This window comes from Candoia aspera, chromosome 3 (genome assembly GCF_035149785.1).
Source record: "Candoia aspera isolate rCanAsp1 chromosome 3, rCanAsp1.hap2, whole genome shotgun sequence".
Classification (NCBI taxonomy): domain Eukaryota; kingdom Metazoa; phylum Chordata; class Lepidosauria; order Squamata; family Boidae; genus Candoia; species Candoia aspera.
Window position 1 is genome coordinate 87615386 of NC_086155.1, and position 19372 is coordinate 87634757.

Here is a 19372-nt window from a genome sequence, read left to right on the forward strand (position 1 = left end):
ATTGTGCCTTGGATGTGGAATGCATGGGTGAAATGAATGGCAGACAGTCTAAGTACCAGCATCCCAAACTGAGGAGTGCTTAAAAGCTCAGTGTCAGCATCTTAACTGTGCCCAGAAATGAATCTTATGCCAGAGTGCAGCTGATTAAAGGCTGCCAAGATGTAATCCTACCCAAGCCAAAACAACTTAGTGACCTCATGTCTCATTGTCACAACACTGCCTTTTCTGCCAATAGAACAAAGATCTAAAAGACAAAACAACTGCCTTGTGTAATACTGTTCGTCCAGCACAAACAGCCTTTTATACAACAACCTAAAAGTACCGCAGTGACCTCAAAGAAAAATAAACCTGGTACAACTGAAAATAGAAAAATGTTTTGTTAGAAATCTCTAACAGTGAATAGAGAAAGACAGAGAAGGAACCTTTGGAAAATGAGGAAGCAAGAAAGCAGAGTGAGTATAAAGCAACCTTTATATACTACAGAGATGGGCACAGTCTCTCTTTCAGTGTCATGCCACAAGCCCTGCTCCTTTGAGGCGTAAGAGATGCTGCAACGCACATAGACAGGCATCGCAAAGCTGATTTCCTCAGCCTGACCCCCACAGCCTTCCCCCATCCACAGACACTGGTCAATACACAGAAAAAAAACCAGTTAAGATGCTACTTGGCAATGGCTTCTGCCAATCAAAAATAGGAAATTTACTGTGGGAAAGAACTATACCTGAAAGATTTTTGCCTCTTCACATTCTTAAAGAAAAACTGATTTATTTTCCCCATCTCTTCATATCTGAAGGTGAAAACAGGTCTAGCATGTTTATAAGGTCACTTTTAACAAACCAACGCCATACACAGCACTTTCCCCCCTTTTAAATTCAGCTAAACTAAAACTTGCAGGGCTATAATTCCTGGTTCCGCTCTGTAACAGAAAACACTCTGCTTCCATCAGATGTTGTAGACGCACTTTCAAACCATCTTTACTGATCTTAAAACGTTCCGTCTGTCTTCATACTGTTACTTCAGCCTTCCCCAAACTGAGCTCTAGATCAGTCTCTCTCAATCCTGGCAACTTGCTGGCTGGGGAATTCTGGGAGTTGAAGTCCACACATCTTAAAGTTGCCAGGGTTGGGAAATGCTGATCTAGATGATTACAGGCCCTACCATCCTAAACCAGCACAGACAATTCCCTTGACTGGAGCTGACGAACTGTAGCCAAATGTATCCTTAAAGTACTTACTTAGGGAAAGCTACAAAAAGGTCCTTATTCATTTATTTATTTCTTCGATGTATATATAATAGTGACTTTGTGTGGCTTAGAACAATAAAACTATGTAATATAAAACATAGACAACAGCCAAGGAACCCAACCAAACTAGACAGGTAACACCCACATCGTGGGTTCTAACTAACAATCCAATCTCCATGTTCGGGAACACACCCATGTCTTGAAAGCCTTCCAAAAAACCTGCAGGGTCAGAGCCAACCTAATCTCAGGGGTAACCGTGTTCCAAAGGGCAGACATAGCAACAAAGAAAGTTCTTCTCACAAGATGATATTCTTGACTGACAGGAGCCACAGCTATTCCTCTCCTGCTGGATCTAATGTACTGATAGAAACAACTGGGAAGAAGCAGTCCTGCAAATAAGTACTGCATAACTACAGGCCACACACACCCAGATTACAGAATCTCTTTAACAGTGTTAATTAGGCAGAAATTAAAAGGGGATTTTCTTGCATCATGTCCTCTGAGACAATAATCTAAACAGTCAGAAGAAAGCCATCCCTGGAGGATGGCAACATTTGTCTTCATTAATTCTGATGTTCTCCAATGGCAGCGAAATGCATGTTAAAGACCTTATCTGCATTGAACAAAATCCATCAGTAAATGCTCTAATTAATGCAAACAACCAGATGCAAGCGAAGCACGTTTTACTTCAAGAACATAATCCAGGTCAAATAGTAACAGCCTCTACAGTAAGTGGTCTTTGTTTCAGCTGAGATTGAAAGAGCTAATGAAAGAACTGGCCAGCTGCCACTGGATAGTTTATTCTTCAGGCACAGCATCATGAAATAAAAATCTTAATGAGAACTGTGTGCTAAGAGCACTTAAAGCTCTAAAGAATTACATCTTTGCTAGGATCACAGGATTTTCAGTTTGGAACTGTATCCTCTTCCCAAGAATTCTATCTCTAAAAACTAAGTGGAAAGTAGCAACTGTTTACAAACAGTATAATCTGGATATACTTTATGTGTAAGGACAGTCAACATGCTATTATTTTCTGTGCATCTCCCAGCAAAGGACAGAAAAATGACAGAAGTCCAAAATCCATGTGGATGACAACCATTCACAGGCACCCTATTTATACTTTTTAAAAATGCAATGTTTACATAAGTGTGGTAGAGTAGCTAAGATTTTGGAATAGGACCCAGGTTCAAGTCAATCCTCATCCATAGAAGCTTAACTGGATGAATTTGGGCCAGCCACCATCTCTTAGTCCAACCTACCCCACAATTTGATGTTATAAGAAAAAAAATATACAGGACTATTATGTATACCCCCTTGAAACTCAGAAGGAAATACGGGATACAGATCTAGTAAATGTTCTACATGTAAAATGCAAAGACAAAATAATTTAAAAAATCACGTTTCACCATTATAAAGAGTAACTACATTCATTAGCTACATTGTTCTTAAATCATTCACTACCTCCAGAAGTGCCCAAAGGAACACTTAATTTAAGGATCAAATTATAAATTCAGAAACCATCTCAGAATACAACTATTTTGGCCCAGTGTAATTTAGAACTGAGAGAGATCATGTGATTGATCACTTTGCCACTTTCAATAAAAAAACAAACACATTCTGTTCATCCAGAAAGCCAGGGAGGAGGATTTTATCCTTATCTTCAATCTACATTGTACTTTATTTCCACCTTCAAGGAATTTTTAACATGGCAAAGGATTCAAATCAACCCCTCATAAGCATTCTGAGTGGTTCAGTCCCAGGAGTAGGTACCTTATGTTACATTTTTGCAGATAGCCCTAAGCCCAGAACTTTTCTACAAAGGCATAGCTGTAAGTGTGCAACACTTCAATGAACCAGAAACGCCATTAAGTTGGAGCTGAAGTCTAGGAGAACATAAGAAAAATCTGTAAACTATACCATGCTATTGTCAAGGTAGCTGCAGGCCAACATCAAGTACAGCCCCTGTAATTCTAATAAACCCACTGACTCCATAGTCTTAACAGGAGAGCATGTCCTTAGAGGGAAGTTGCTCTCAAGGAGGACCTTCCAACTTGACTAGAAGAAAAAAGATTAGGTGGATATCGCAGTCCCAAATTTTGCAGCAGTAATTTGGAATGGCAGATTTCAGTAGCACATGTTAATGCTAACAGAGAACAGTTCCTCATTTTGAAGAGCAGCACTGTGGCCCAAAGTTGTATCACAAACTGGGCTTCTATAGCACTGCAGGGAGTGGCCAGATTAGATTGCATACAAGGGCTGCAAGTAGATTTTGTGACAATTTACCTTAACAATATTCCTCAGTGGCATAGTCCCATGGGAGAACCGATGAACAAATATTGTTTCAATCAACCTTTTGATGTAGTGGAAAGAATGGCAGATACATGCCAAGCTAGAAACAGCAAGATAAAAGTGTTTCAGAAAACTAAAAAGACAAATTGGGCAAGACATTTGGAATAAAGCTGTGATACCCCAAAATAAACACCTCCAGCCAAGATGCAAGACTTACTTAACTACTGGATGTCGGCTTGAAGTAAATCTGTCATCCAGGCCATAGATAAAAGGCATACGGAAATAAAACACAAAATAGATGAACAATGGGCCTGTATATTCTATCAAAAATACCTGCAAAAGAGAGAAAAGCTTATTAGACGATTACCTTTGGTTGCATGGAATATTGCAAAGCTGGAGCGTAGCCCAGCTCCCTCCATCAACACTCATGCAGTTCTCCCAATCAGAATGGATGCTGAGTGACCACTTGTTATATCCAATGCTTCAAACCAACATTTTAGCTTCCCAAGGCCCATGGATGTGACAAGTCTACCAAATTAACCTTAGGATCTAACACAATTTGGAGGCCAGCAGGGAGATGGGAATTCAACCTGTAATGGAAATATGCTCTGCGTTACCAGCCAAGCAGTTCTCCAGTCACTAGAACTGAACCCCTGAGATTGGGAGAGGAGACTGTAGAAACTGGTGAGAAGTGTGTATCCAGTCTTACATTTAAGCACTTACCTGTCTTCATCACCATAGGTGACAAGAGAGCAAGTTGCTAGAAGAGGACAGACCATCCTCCTTTAGCAGGCCACTGTACTGGTGGCCTGAAGATCTTCTACTAGCCCACTTTACCATCCTACAGTTCTCACTTGAGTGCTTTCTTTTTTAAAACCTCTTTTCCCCTATCAGATTTTGTTTTCATTCTTTTAGCAGATATGACAGGCAGAAAGCCAATCCATAAAAGGGGCACATTGCTGCATCTTTGTGCTAGGAAACACTTTACCTGTTTAGTTTCTGCTGGCACTGAAGCTCAGAGAACAGAAGACAAAGATGAAATGTCAGAAGAATGGACTCTGTTCTACCAAAGATGGCACAATTTCATGGGATTGGATCAAATGACTAGTTTTCTTCTCACCCTAATTTTGGAGGGCTGCATCCTCTCCCTATTTCTTGTTGCATCCCCTAATATAGACATTACACAAGCTGGGTTTTGTCAGGTTGCCAAGCAACCAGTGCTGCGTTGCTATGGGCTTGCTTCCCAAGATTTTGTGGCAATTGTATTTTTCCCTTTGCATCCTTCATCCCACCATCTCTTAAGTTTAGAAAAGGGAGGAAAGGGGGGGGGGCTCTACCATTTTATATTGGAGAAAAACCTAAAGAACATCATAATGCAAAATATTACTGAGATAAAACAGCAATTAGTCAAAACACATCGAGCTGTGAAGCTCACCATTGTCCATCCAATTTGCGGCCCTAAATCTTTAAAATACAGAGTAGCAGTTGTGCCAACTGGGAGCAGTTGGAGGATTTCCTCATTCTTCAGGGATTTTCCTTCTGAGGATGAGAAGAAGTTGTAATATGTAATGTCAGAACAGGAGAAGTGAAATACACAGTTCCTCATCAAAGCTTGCATTTTCCACAGGAAGCTATTCTTTCCTATTTACCTCAGAGAGTCTTGGCTGGCATCAAAAGCTTTCTTCCATTTAAGAACATTTGAAAGAAAAGAAAGGAGGCATCTGAAGAAGTGGGAAGGGAAATATGTAAAATGAATCTACATAAAATTGTCAATATACAGGAAACTGAAGCAGACCATGGTCCCACCTAATCTGTATCATCAATCCTGATATGCAGCTGTTCTCCCCTTTTTCATTCTCTGCTGATATTTCTCAGGTCTATCACAATTTCTTATGATGAGCTACTGTATATTGGCAATATTTGGTACGCAAAGCATGAGCTCACAGTCTAGTCTTTGGGAAACCAAGGTGGTAAAAAAAATCACAGTAAAAAATGCTGTACACATGATTTTCTATCAGCACTGTGTCTCAATAATTGGATGAAGACTGACTTCAGAAAAAGATGGCCCTGGACCTTTGCTGAATAGCCCTGCTCTTCTTACTCTGCAGGGAGGAGAGAAGGAGAACAGCAGCCAGGAGGAGACAATTCTCATTTTGATTCCCTGTTTCTCTTAGCCTCAGCTCTGTCTATGGCTACAGGAGTCTAGATCTCACTTCACAGAATCCAAAATGCTGAGTTAATAAATAATGTTTCTGCAGCCACTTAGACATGTTAGCATAGAACTAATTCTCTGAAGAGATTTTAACACTGTAATGTGAATGAACTGCTTTGATTTAGAGACAACTGCAACGTTTAAATTAATCACACGCACACAGATGCACACACACAGTACTTACTAGGGTCAAGCCTTATAGATTGTCTTGCTGGATACCACTGAGGATCTAGAGGGAAAAAAGAAATCCACAATTAAAAACAAAATTAAAAACCTTCCAATTTATTTAGCCCTCTGACTTTCCAGCAAAGAATCTCAATTCATGCAAATCACTTCTTTACTCGTTCTATATTTTGGCTGTTTGGTTTTGGTGGGGTTGATTTTTAAAGTGCTATACAACACTACTGGCAAAGTGAGTGGCATACAAACAATAGAAATGGTAAACATATATAAATATGCTTATAAATAAAAACATATATAAATACAAATTATATAAATGGTAAACATACATATATAAATTCCAAAACAAGCATTTTGGAATTTTTCAGGCAACTGCCTTCTGCTTTTGCAAATGAGCTTTGCAAGATCTGCACTTCTGTCTCACCCTAGAATGTCCTAAGCCAATCTTCATCAACTTGATGCCCTCGAGCCATGGGACAGCCATGGGTCTAACCTCTGGAAGGCAATGGGAGGGAGAAGCTATAGACATAATGCACCTGAAGAGCATCACTGTGAAAAAGGCTGGCTTAAACTTTCTGCAATTAGTAGGAAGAATTATTATCTGAACCTTGAGAAAGCTTATGTCATTTAGGAATTCCTCTATGCTCCTCACAATTATGTATAATTCAATTAAGCACTGACATCATTTTTAAAACAAACTTGAAATGTAGATACTCACACATCTTGTGGAACATCACTTGGATGTCACTTATTGTAGTGTGTGGCTCAACCTACATAACAGAAAACTGTCTATCAGGAAGCAAGCAGTTGTTGTTGTTTTTTTTAGGGAAGCAAAGGATGTAATGAAGGAAGTGCCCACCTACAATAAGAATGTTATACTGATTTATCTTGAAGGCTTATTTTATGGATGATCGAGAAAAAATTTCCAAAACGCTCTGAGCACTTAAAAAGTGATATAAATGTGATTATAAAAATTATGGTTACCAACCTTTTCCAGGAAGCAGAGCTGTTGTTTTGTCTTCCAGTCAAGAATTTCCACCTAGCAAAAGAAGTGGATAAACCATTTCAAATGATCTCATGCTGTTAATTGCTGCTATTTACATAAGCAAGAAACAGTTGAGCTCAAGTATCAAAGGAAGTCATGCCTTAACATTTTTTAATAAAGCACACTTAGCTGGGTTCATGATTCACAGCCTAAGTCATGGTTTACAAGCTACAATTGCTGCATTTATTCATTTTTATTCTAAAAAATTGTATGTTTTTTTTAAAAAATGGTTTCCTCATGGCAACTTACAGCACATTAAAATTACACTGTATTTTTAAAAACCTATAAACTAAAACAGCATTTAAAATATATATATAAAAATATAACTGCAGGTAGATTAGTTAACGATTTACTCAATACATCTTGCACGAACCAAGCTTTACAACTACACAAACATATCCATAGAGTTTTCTTGGCAATGATGTAAAAGTGGTTTACCATTTCCTCTTTCTGGGTTAATTTTTTATACTTTCAAGTCTAGCCTTCAGCTCAGATATTTCCTTTTGGTCTCCCATCCAACCATTAACCAGGTGTGACCTGGCTTAGCCTTTTTGAGATCAGCCAAGGTCAACTAGTCACATACATATAAAATGTTAAAATGGTAACCTATTAAAAGGCCTTGGAGAATAACTAATTTGCTTGGTATAAAAAGGCCAAAAAATAAGCCATTGGAGAAGGCCACCACTGAGAAGGCTTGCCTCTGGGTTACCACTGGCTTTACCTCAACATGGAAGAGTACTGTCAACAGGGCCTTTGAGGATGATCTTGAGGATATGTGTAGGAGTGTATAGAAAGATGTGTTATCTCAGATATTGTGGCCCTAGGGCCTAAAAACCTTTATATATTAGTAGTTACATCTCAAATTAGGTCTGGAAAAGAACCAAGAGCCAGTTCAGATCATAGTCTCTATGACAGCCAAACAAATCACATTATGACTTAGCATAATGTGTTCTGCAGATCAGGCCAACAGTTAATAAGCTGACAGATTGTTAAACCCTCTTCTGCATGTAAAAGTGTATATTTTGATTTATAGATTAAATGTAATTCCCAAGTCACTGCAGGAAGAAAATAGAAGAGAACCAGCATGGCTCCTTACGAGATGCAATTGAAATCTGCCTGTACATTCTATTCGGCTATGTATCAGCAATAATACAATTAAGAGATAGGGTTAAGGCCTGTTTGCACTACAGTCCCAGGACAAGAGGCATTTGGTTTAAGGAGTTGCAGACAGGTGCCACAGTTGTATCCCCTGCACTCCCAAAACACCTTTGTCTTCAAATCCAAAATGCTGCATAGCTGAAGTTTTATTTTCACCACCTCTACACAGTATTGTACCAGCCCACAGTGACTATTTTCAGCATAATGGCACCATTGTGTCCCATCTATCACCACCTTCTGAGACAGCCCAGAAAGTCAGAGTAATGCAGTGGCTGAAAGTATGTTTACCAGTTTAGGATTACAGGATAATTAAAGCTATGGCTTGATGTTGGTAACCATAGTTTCTTGAGAACCTGGTTTTCCAATTCAATCATACCATGCACAAAGGGAGGCCTGAATAATTTGCATGTGCTTGGAAGGCTTATTCTGTTCTTGGTTCAGTTATTAACCCAGCTCAGTGGAACTCGCTGTGGGTAAATACATACAGGCGTCAACCTGTCACTGTATTATCAAGAAAAACAGAGTATGAAAGGGACACAATTTTTATTTGCCCATGTGTGCATCTGTGAATACACACTGATAAGAAAACAAGAAGGGATTTATATTAAGACAACTCCACAGGTATAACATTTAGACCACAGCCAGCCCTACTACTAGGGAGAGTATGTGTAAATCTGGTCAACACAACTAGTGTTTATAGGATGGTTTTCTAATACAAAACATGTTCCATCTATGAACTATGGTATCCTGAGAATATATTGTCACAGACAGAATATAAGTAGCATAATAAAAATAAGTCTCCAAAGCCTGTTTAAAGCCCTTATCTAGGGCTGCAGAAGAGCAGTTTACAAAGCAGCTGTGTGAGCCTGGGGAAAAAAATTGTCTGCTTTAATCTGCAGAGAAGTGCTGTTTACATTCTCCCATGTCTGGCAAAGTACCACTTTTGAAGGACTGCGCAAGCCTCATTGTAAGGTGACTGAGAGAAACACTTCAGGGCCCCTTTACCACTTCTAGAAGTTTGTGGTTGCTATCATTCCTACTTACCACAGCGTTTTCCTGTTGCTACTCTGTTGTGCTTAGTTGTTCTGAGCGAATGCTCTAATGATTTTTTTAAACATCATTGACAGGAAAATTATTCCTCTATATAAACGGGAGCTTTGTAAAAACAGTGCAAAAATGAACTCACCCCTCTGGTGCTTGTGTAAATCAGCTTTCTTTTGATTCAATTAGGGTTGGACAGTAGTTTCTTGTTACCTTCTAGCCACCAGATTATTGCTTTGCAATACAAGGGCAGATAGTCCTCGCTTAATGACCCTAATTGGGATTGGAATTTCTGCCACTAAGTGAAGTGGTCATTAGGTGAAACATCACATGGCTGCACTGCTTAGTGACAGCAGTTCCAGTACTCGCAGTTGCAGTTGTTAGGCCAGGACTGCGCCATTGTTAGGCGAGTACCTCATGCTTCTCCTGCCCTGCCATGCTCGCCTCTGTTTCAACTCTCCCCTGCCTATCTCCCCCCATCTCTGCCCTTTTGGCCACCCTGCACTCTGCCACCTGAATGAATGGTATTTACCAGTCCTCAACATTATGGCCATTGCATGCCCCTGCAGTCACATGATCAAAATTTGGGTGCTTGGCATCTCCACCTGCATTTACGACTGCAGGGTTCAACTCCCCTCACCTATCTCCCCCATCTCTGTACTTTTGGCTGCCTTGCACTCCACCGTCCCCTGCTGCCCCTAGCTGACCTTTGCCAGCTTCTTCCTCCCACTGCTGACCAGGCGTGCCCGGCCTGGTCCTTCCCACAGCCTTGGGAAGGCCTCAGGCAGCCAGCATCTGCCCCGTGAAGGGCCAGTCCAGGTGCACCTCATCAGCAGTGAGAGGAGGAAGATGGCGAAGGTCCGTAGGGGGCAGCAGAGTGCAGGGCGGCCAAAAGGACAGACATGGGGGGAGACTGGCGGGTGGTGGGAGCTGAAGTGCACCCTGCAGTCGTAAATGGGAGTAGCAGCTGGAATGGAATCCGAGATCAATGAAGTGGATTCAACTGGCAACTCATTAGAGGTGAATGCAGATCTGTCCTTAGTTGCAAAAAAACTGTCTGCTTACTGCCCACAACATACATACAGACAGTCAGTCAGTCATTTATTTGATCAGCTGTCAGAAGCCTACAAAAAGCTAGAGGAAATAAAAATGCTCGTACAAGAAAGGTTCCCTAGCCTTGTAAAGGAAGGTGAGACAGCTGGTGAGAATGGCTATACAGGGGAGAAACCTGCCCACCCCCAAGTGTGTGAGCATTATACCATACTCTGGTACAGCTGATAAGCAAAATTCAAAGCTTAGCACTAAAGGACCATGTGAAACATACCGTATGTACTTCAACTGAGGAAAGTCATGTTATATATAGAATGATCCACATAAATAATCAAAGATGGAATATGAAAAGGGCCATCCTAAAATCTGTCACAATTACTTAGGTGTAAAGTAACACCGACCGAACTGATGGAGATAACATGGCTTCCACACTGCCAAGGCTTTAAGATGCTTGTGCTGTCGTTTCAACAACCCCAAATGCTCTTAAGTCTCAAGCACTTTCTACAGAGCTTTGGAATTGTGTCAACTAGAGTATTTCAAAATACCTGTGCCCACCCGCTCCGGGCTCCCGGGAAGCTTGCCAAGGCAGAACAGGAGGATACATCCAGGTCTGTTTCTGATTAACACCGCTCCACGTAATATTCTTCAGAAAAAAATCATCAGGCTGAAGGAGGGAGATAAATTTGACTCTCTTACTATGCCTTCTCAGGAGAAGCAAATAAACTTAATATAGGACCTTGATTGATATCAAATCAAGTTTACAAAATGTGATAATAACCACTAATTCATTAAAGGACATTCTGCCCCTGCATACAGGAGCAACACCCCTGCACTCAAATAGTCAAACCTTGGTATCTGGATCCTCACCATGTTCAGCTGAGATTTTTCCACTAAGCAAGAAGAGGAGATGCCTCAGTATAAATCAAGGAAAAGCTGAATTAAGATTCCCTACAGAGTCCTTAACTACAAATCATGGGGCGAGAAAAGGATCTCCTGCAGAATCACCCGTGCAGTTCAGCTTAAATCCAGATGCCCTTGGTGATGAAGAAAGCCACATGTCTACCCCTAAAAGTATCTCCATATCATAACAAGACCCATATGGAAACTTCCAACATGTTCCCTTAGTAGATCCTGCACAGAATTATGATTCACTAACCCCATATTCAGCGACACTGAATGAAGCTGCCACAATGCAAGTATCATTGGATGATGCCAACTTTGTCACTAGAGCATTGGATTCCTATGAGCTGCCACAGGATTTGTTTGAACAAACCTGGGCCACATCAGAGGTGAAGCTTCTTTTCAGCCTTTAAATTGTAATTCTAAATCCACGGAAATGTGACATATAGAAGCGCAAATGTCCTTATACTGATAATCATATACTGGATATTACAATTCTTTATGCCATGACTCCCTATACTTTTCAATACCTAATTAGGTAAAGTCTAGCAACCATTGGTAATAATTGCTATGTACTTATTATTTTGCAAATTGCTTATTAAATTCTCTAGTTCTAGCAAGAGTTCTAAAATACTTAGGACTATCAGCCCATGACTAGATGTCAAAAGGTGTTTTAACTAAACATATGACTACTGTGCATGTTTGGGCAAATAATACTTACACAGCAATTCAAAAAACTGTCATATCTAATCTTAGTACTTGATCTAAAGTTCATGGTGTTTGTTAATAAGGGGTGGGCAGCATTTTGGTTTCTAGAGGCCTCGTTTAATGTTTGAGGGAAAGCAAGAAGAAACAATATGGAGGAGTCAATATGACAGGAACTAGATTTTTTTTTCTTCCTAGCATTTTCCCACAGGTGCAGGGTCCACTTTTCCAATCAACTGAATATTGATCTGTTGGTTGCAACAGGAATTGACAGACCGGCTTGTCACCTGAGCCTGATGTCATGGGCTGAGAGTGACTGGCCCAAAGTCACCCAGCTGGCTTTCATGGCTAAGGCAGGACTAGAACTCACCATCTCCTGGTTTCTAGCCTGGCCCCTTAACTTCTAGACCAAACTGGCTCTCTATGATAGGAGCTAGAATATTGTTTTCTTGGGACTGGGGAAAATAGCTTGCAGGGAGGGATGGCATTATCTTAAGCATACAGTACATCTTGGGTTTTATGTTTTCTACCTCAAAATGACAGGAGACCACACTGCTGATAGGAACTCTTTAACTTTTTGGCATTTGACAGCTCATTATTTCCTAAAAGATTCTGCTGGGCCAGTTAGATAATTCTACTTGAGAACTAGGCTGAACACCATCATGTATGTGATGCAGTGACTGCCCTTTCTCAGTGCCTGGGGGCTGTGGGGGTCTGGATGGGGAACAACAGGCTTCAACTGAACCCCAGTAAGACGGAGTGGCTGTGGATTGATGGCGCCTCGCTTTCCGGGAAATTGTCATCTTTAGTTCTGGATGGGATTGCACTGCCCAGACAGACTCAGTGTGTAATCTGGGGGTTCTCCTGGACTCACGACTCCTGCTCAAAGACCAGGTGGCAGTCGTGGCCAGGAGGGCCTTTGCGCAACTTTGGGTTGTGAGTCAGTTACACCTGTTCCTGGAATGAGAAGCCCTCCGAACAGTCACTCACGCCCTGGTCATCTCCCATACAGACTACTGCAATGCGCTCTACATGGGGCTACCCTTGAAGAGTATCCGGAAGCTTCAGCTGGTCCAGAATGCAGCCGCGCGGGCCATTTTTGGTGCCCCTAGGTTGGCACATATAATATCATTGCTGTGTGAGCTGCACTGGGTGCCAGTTCGCTTCCAGGTCCAATTCAAGGTGTTGGTTATCACCTTTAAAGCCCTACATGGCATGGGGCCAGGTTACCTGAGGGACTGTCTCATCCCCATTACATCGGCCCGCCCCACCCAATTATCCAGAGAGGGCATGTTGCGGACCCCATCCATAAGAGAATTTCATCTGGCGGGGTCCAGGAAATGGGCCTTCTCTGCAGTGGCCCCCGCCCTTTGGAACATCTTGCCCCCGGAGGTGAGGCAGGCCCCTTCACTTCTGACCTTCCGGAAGGCCCTGAAGACTTGATTCTGCCGTCTCACCTGGGGCGGGAAAATGAGCAACCATTCTTGGAGGTGGCTCGCACCCTAGATCCCCTCCCACCAGCTTGGATTTTATACCCTCTTGGATTTTATATTTATTATTGTATTTTATAATAATTGTAATGTGTCTGGTTTTATGAGATTTTAATGTTTATGATCCAAGTTTGATTTTATTGTAAACCTCCCAGAGTCCCTCTCTTGGGGGAGATGGGCAGTAATTAAATTTGAATAATAAATAAATAAATGTACTATTTTAATGGAAGTGATTCAATTTCTTTCAACTTGTCCTCAGCTCACACCCCAGAGTGGCCAATTGTGGCCCCTACTAAGATCCACAAACTCCTTTCATAATTGAAAAACAGCAAGATAGATGGGGGAGATTTAATTCTGGCTGAGTTTTTGAAAACTCTGACTGATGGGTTTCTTTAACCGCTTCTTGATTCATCTCCCTTGACCATTTTCTCCAGATCCCAGAGGACCTACTTTATCTATCACAGTTCCAATCTTTAAGAAAGGAACTAGAAACAATCTGATTAATTTCAGCCCAGTTATCCTTCTAAGTATTCTCAGCTGTACCCACAGCTTACTGGAAGCTGACTGACTGGTTGATCCAAGACAAAGTTTGGGCTCAGGAGCAAACCAGATTTAAGTCCAGGTGTTCTACACTAGATTATCTAGTAGAAAAATATTATTAACTACCTCTTTGATATTAAGATGCTGCTTTTATTGATTCAAAGACAGCTTTTGATTCAATTTACAGAGATAGGTTCTGGGCAAAGCTTATCACATCCTTTAACCATGAAGGCTTCTACTTGAAACGTCACAAAACCAATCAAATATTTACCTGATTGTTTATTTAATCATGCAGTTGATCATTTTTGTTGCCTGGATCCTTCACTACTGTTGCATTTATGAATTTTAAAGGATTTTATGTGCATATGCTGGTCTATGACTATAATAAAAGCTTATTAAAAATATTTTTGTTCAAGTATGCATTTTGGGTTTTTTTAGGAAGGAATGGGAGCCATATCAGTTTATAGACTGGTTTCAGGGGGCAAAAAATCTTTGTTCTAGAACTACTTTCTGAATGTGCTCTGCAGAAAAACCATCTGAAAGAATCTCAGTTTTAGATAGATAACCATTTCTTAAAAGCAGGTCATAGTATGATAAATTTGGCTGCATCTTCATTTTAAAAGCTGTTGTGGAAAATACATTTTTATTTCTCCCCTGTAAAAATGAAAAGATGTTATTTATTCCCGAAGCTACACGACTCAGCAAAACTGTCACTACTAAAACTGCCATGCATCTACCAGCTCTAAACTAGTAATGACAACAAAGGTTTTCCAAATTACTCAGCAAAAAAATGAAACAAGACTGCTAATGTTCGTTGCAAGGGGAGAGGTATAAGCATAAATGATTCATAATACAAAAGCATACTGTATTCATATAACTAGAACCATGTTTTTGTTTGAAGAATGGGGGATAAATCATAGAATGACCTGTTTCCCAGGTGCTCCTTACACTGGTAAACTGAGCGAGTGGCTACTTCAGGCTGTTGATTCTGAGAGTTGGTACGTTGTTGTTGACACTGTCTAGCACTAAAAGTACAATGACAGACATTGATGGGATTTTCTGCCATTGACCCAAACTAGCTTGGCCAACCTGTTGGGTACTAAGCACCTTGATTGCTTTTAGAGGGCAGGACATATATTGTACTACTGCACCTCAGGCAGCAAAGTGGTCTTGTCTTGAAGGGTATGACTATTAAATTCCTGTTTACTTAACAGTAATGCTTTTAATAACTTATCTTTGGATTCTATAATCATTTTGTGACCAGCCAAATCAGAACACAGCTACATGCCATGCCTGGCAGTCCAGGAGAAACTCAATGAACCATTTTTAATGCTTGCCTAAGACTTCCACTTCATAGTTCTAGCTAAATATCCTTCTAGCTAATCTCTGATTAAAGACAGACATAATTTCTAAGCCTTCATGGCTGCAAAATTATTTCAAGCCTCCAGAATGAATGCTGTAGAGCTCACAATCTTTTCACACAAAAATCCACTCCTAATTACTTCAAGCTTTATTCACTGCAACAGCATAATTTAAGTTATAAAGGGAGTCTTTTGATGCTGTTATTGTCAAATAAATATTAGGTCCTTCTGTTTTACTGTAAACCCACCTAAATATGTATCAACAGACCCAAATTACTTTCACCCTACTCATGCTTCATGAATTTCACCTTCCCCTTCCCCAAATTTTGCAAGTCAGAGACTGTAAATACTGCTTAGTCACAAGCTTCAACTAAGATACTGGTTCAGTCCATGAAAGCTGATCTAGATAATGCTAAAACAATTACAATTAAATATCTGGGATTTGTCAAAAAACATGAAGCTAGACTCGACCAATACAAACAGTCTGGGATCAATTTCATAATAAGTCAATTGAGTGAATATGTGCCAAAACAAAGATGAGATGAGGGGCTACATAAATTAATTCATCCAAGCTTTTTCTGAGGAAAGTATTGTACATACTCTACTGAACATACTGTTCAAGAAAAGATCTAGGTGCATAGTGTTAGTACAAATTGTAAAAGGTCTCTTGTTCAGTGTAAGTTACACTTATCCATTTCCAGATTTAATTACAACTCAGTGAACATTTTTTGTGAAGGTACTTCTTCTTTCTCATACCTCTCCATATATACACATCTATTATGAGCGTAATTTTCTGTAGTGGGCCATTTTTTTGGACAAATCTGTAATCAATACGTCTGAGCTGTATTTGTACCATGGCCTAGAATTGCTAAAAAATGGATACGGTATTATTTTTTAGTCAAAGTTTTAAAACTGTATGTTTCTGCCGTGTCATGTTAGACAAGAAGATAAAAATACACCTTTTGATTCAAAACTGGCCAAGTTGAGGATACAATTCTACAATGCCTGGAGAAACAGGTTGCTTATGTTCTTCCTCTCCAAGACCTTAGAGAGGAGAATCTAACTTGGATCCTTCCTCCTACCTCCACAACAATGTTCACTGCAAGTGTGTTCTGTGCCAGGACTCTTAAAAGTAGCATAACTGGAATGATGTGGGAGAAGCTGAAAGTAAAACATCCTAAGTCCCCTGAATCTGGGAAAGGGGAATTTTGACCAGCCATCTGCTTATAAAGGCAGGAAAAAAAATCATTTTAATAAATGAGAAATCCAAACATCATTCCTTCCTCGTTTCTGCACTGCTGGCCTATAACATAGAGGGTTTGGGGTTTCCTAGATAACTCTTGAGGTCAAACTGCTTCAGTGGAAGCTCCTGTCAATCATTTCAGCCTATTAAGTTGAAGTACCGTATAGAGCCAGTTTGGTGTGGTGGTTAAGGCATCAGGCTAGAAACCAGAAGACTGAGTTCTAGTCCCCGCTTAGGCACGAAGCCAGCTGGGTAACCTTGGGCCAGTCACTCTCTCTCAGCCCCAGGAAGAAGGCAATGGCAAACCACTTCCCAAAAACCTTGCCAAGAAAACTGCAGGGATTTGTCCAGGCAGTATCCAAGAATCGGACAGAATTAAATGGATTTTTTAAAAAAGTATTGTATGCGACACACATGTCATGAGCACTGATGGTGAGCAGGAGGGGGCCCCTATCCAGGGGGAAAACGCATGCATAGTAGTAAGAATGTGAGCTGTTATTCAAAGAGACACAGAACAGACCCACCTTGACTTTTGGGGTTTATATGTCTGGGTTTTTCCCACGCTTCTTCAGTTTGTTAGGATTTTCTGTCTAATGTAGCAGTAATAAAACACTAGAGACCTATTCCTCGTCTCGGCATGGTTCCTGACTGTTAGGACAACACAACCTAACAGCTGCTAGAATCGAAACATTTCACTGAGCATCTACTGTACTCCAAGTGATCTGAAACTTAACCTAACCCTTTATCAATCCTCATCCACACAAGTTCCTATACAAGCAACAGCTTGTACTTAAAAAGGCATATCCAAAAAAATGTGGAAGTTCAAAAGAATATGGCAGTTTGACCATTTTGCAAAACTGAACAAAAATAGCAATGATTATACTTTTTTCTCTAAATAGAAAAACCCTCCTTAAAGCATTCTTATGCTCTGGAATATTTAAAACATTCCAACTGCTCTAAAGTTAAATTCTCAGGAAGATAGAAACAAATGTGTTAAATATAAGTGATGGAAATAGTTTCTAGTAGCTTTAAGTATTAGAAGAATACTGAAAGCAATTCAGAAGTGAGTTTCGATATACCTGTAAGAAAAAGTCCAGAAACAATGGCTGAATATAGAATAAAGCATTTAAAACAAATGTCTTCGGCCATATAGGTTTGACTTAAGCAATACATATTACAAGGCAGCCAATCTAAATGTAAAGAGTAAGCTACAATAGGTAAAGGTAAAGGTTTCCCTTGACATGAAGTCCAGTCGTGTCCGACTCTAGGGGGCGGTGCTCATCTCCGTTTCAAAGCCGAAGAGCTGGCGTTTGTCCGTAGACACTTCCATGGTCATGTGGCCGGCATGACTAAATGGAACGCCGTTACCTTCCCGCCGAAGCGGTACCTATTGATCTACTTACATTTGCATGTTTTCGAACTGCTAGGTGAGCAGGAGCTGGGACTAGCAACGGGAGCTCACCCCGTCACGCGGATTCAAACCGCCGACCTTCTGATCGGCAAGCTCAGAAGCTCAGCGGTTTAACCCGCAGAGCCACAATACACACACATAAATTGTACCACTGAACATTCCCCTTTCTCATTCCTCTGAATAATTCTTGGAAATTTAGTTTTTTTGGAAGTGGAAAAAAATCATCACCCGTGTCTAGAACCCGCTTTAACAAAATAAATTCCCACATACATCCAAATGATTTGACTGGTAATCAAGAGGCACATTACACACAGATTTAACAGCCCTTTTTTTGGCACAGCAAATTGCTCCATATTTGTGCATAGCTCTGCACAAATTGGCGGCAAATCTGACCTCAGGCACAGGAAACATATCTTACATTAGTCTCCAGTATGTGCCTGTCTGAAGTGGGTGGCAAGCATGTCCCTCCCGTTGGAATGCACTGCTTGTGTAAGTGCTCCTATCTCCTCTGTGTGCCTCAAGAGGAAGTGGTCCTTAAGTACTCTTTTGGGGGCAAGAGGTGGATTCGAGATCTATCGAGATTGCAGACTGCTTGCTACCTTAAGGATGATTTTAAGGCAGTGCTCCGAAGCAACCACACTAGGAAGTATGTTCCGCGGTCAGAGACTTGGAAAGCAAAGTAAAGGCTTATTATGCTTAAGAATCGCGGCAGCAGCCCTTAGCGGATGTCCTCGTTAGCTCCAGCGCAGGCGAGCGCTGGCTGGAAAGAGCGATTTCCCGCTAACTTCCTTTCCTGCTCCCGAGACCTGGCCACTGAGTACCACCCAAATGGTCAGATCCGAAGCAGGGCGCACTGGCACCCCGAGGATATTCCCCTCTCCAGACAGCTCCGCTAGCGCTTCTTCCTTCTCCAACACCCCCCTCCCCAGGGGGGCTCCCAGGTCATCCCATCCCTGCCGAGACACCCACCTCAAAGAAAGTGATTCTGCTTCCCATTCTGCAGGGGATCTCGTTGCCTGCCCTCCAGCTCCAGCAGCCGGTCTAACAGATGCGGCGGGAAGCAGCTCTCCCTTCTCCCAAGCTTCCTCACAGCTCCGCGGCTGCACTTTAACTGGGGGCCCGGCAGGTCCTCCGGCCAATCAGGAGATTCCCTACGCCCAGGAGGTAGCCTTGCAGGGAAGGAGGACGTGCTGTGCCGTCTCGCTTCCCTCGCCGTCATTCCCTCCCCGCTCCTCCCACGTTGGTGCTGCGGCTGGATAGAGCCAGGAGGCGCCGACTTCAGCCGCGGCTCCCGAGGAAAGGGAGCGGGAATTGGGACCGGCTCGGTGCACGAGCGTTGGTTGGTTGGTTGCTACGCGGGCCGCCCGGAGCCTGCTTGTACCACGTGCGCGCAGATACACGCATTTTCAAGTAGAAATGAGAATCTCCCCACGGGGGACCAATGTGCGCCAGGCGAGGTCAGTTGACAGCTGCTTGCAATTGATCGGAGCGGCAAATACATAAT

General features: G+C 41.5%; 1 protein-coding gene across 1 annotated transcript in view; it reads right to left on the minus strand.

Annotated features, from left to right (window-relative positions):
- Positions 1 to 19081, minus strand: part of LOC134493611 (very-long-chain enoyl-CoA reductase-like) — a 28665-nt gene extending 9584 nt beyond the window's left edge. The window contains exons 1-7 of the mRNA XM_063298292.1: positions 18838 to 19081; positions 6913 to 6963; positions 6643 to 6694; positions 5929 to 5973; positions 4968 to 5071; positions 3750 to 3865; positions 3527 to 3632 (exon numbers count right to left, since the gene is read on the minus strand). Coding sequence (XP_063154362.1) covers positions 3527 to 3632; positions 3750 to 3865; positions 4968 to 5071; positions 5929 to 5973; positions 6643 to 6694; positions 6913 to 6963; positions 18838 to 18864 — 501 coding nt within the window. The 5' untranslated portion in view covers positions 18865 to 19081. The remainder of the gene's footprint in view (positions 1 to 3526; positions 3633 to 3749; positions 3866 to 4967; positions 5072 to 5928; positions 5974 to 6642; positions 6695 to 6912; positions 6964 to 18837) is intronic.
- Between the last annotated feature and the right edge of the window lie 291 nt (positions 19082 to 19372).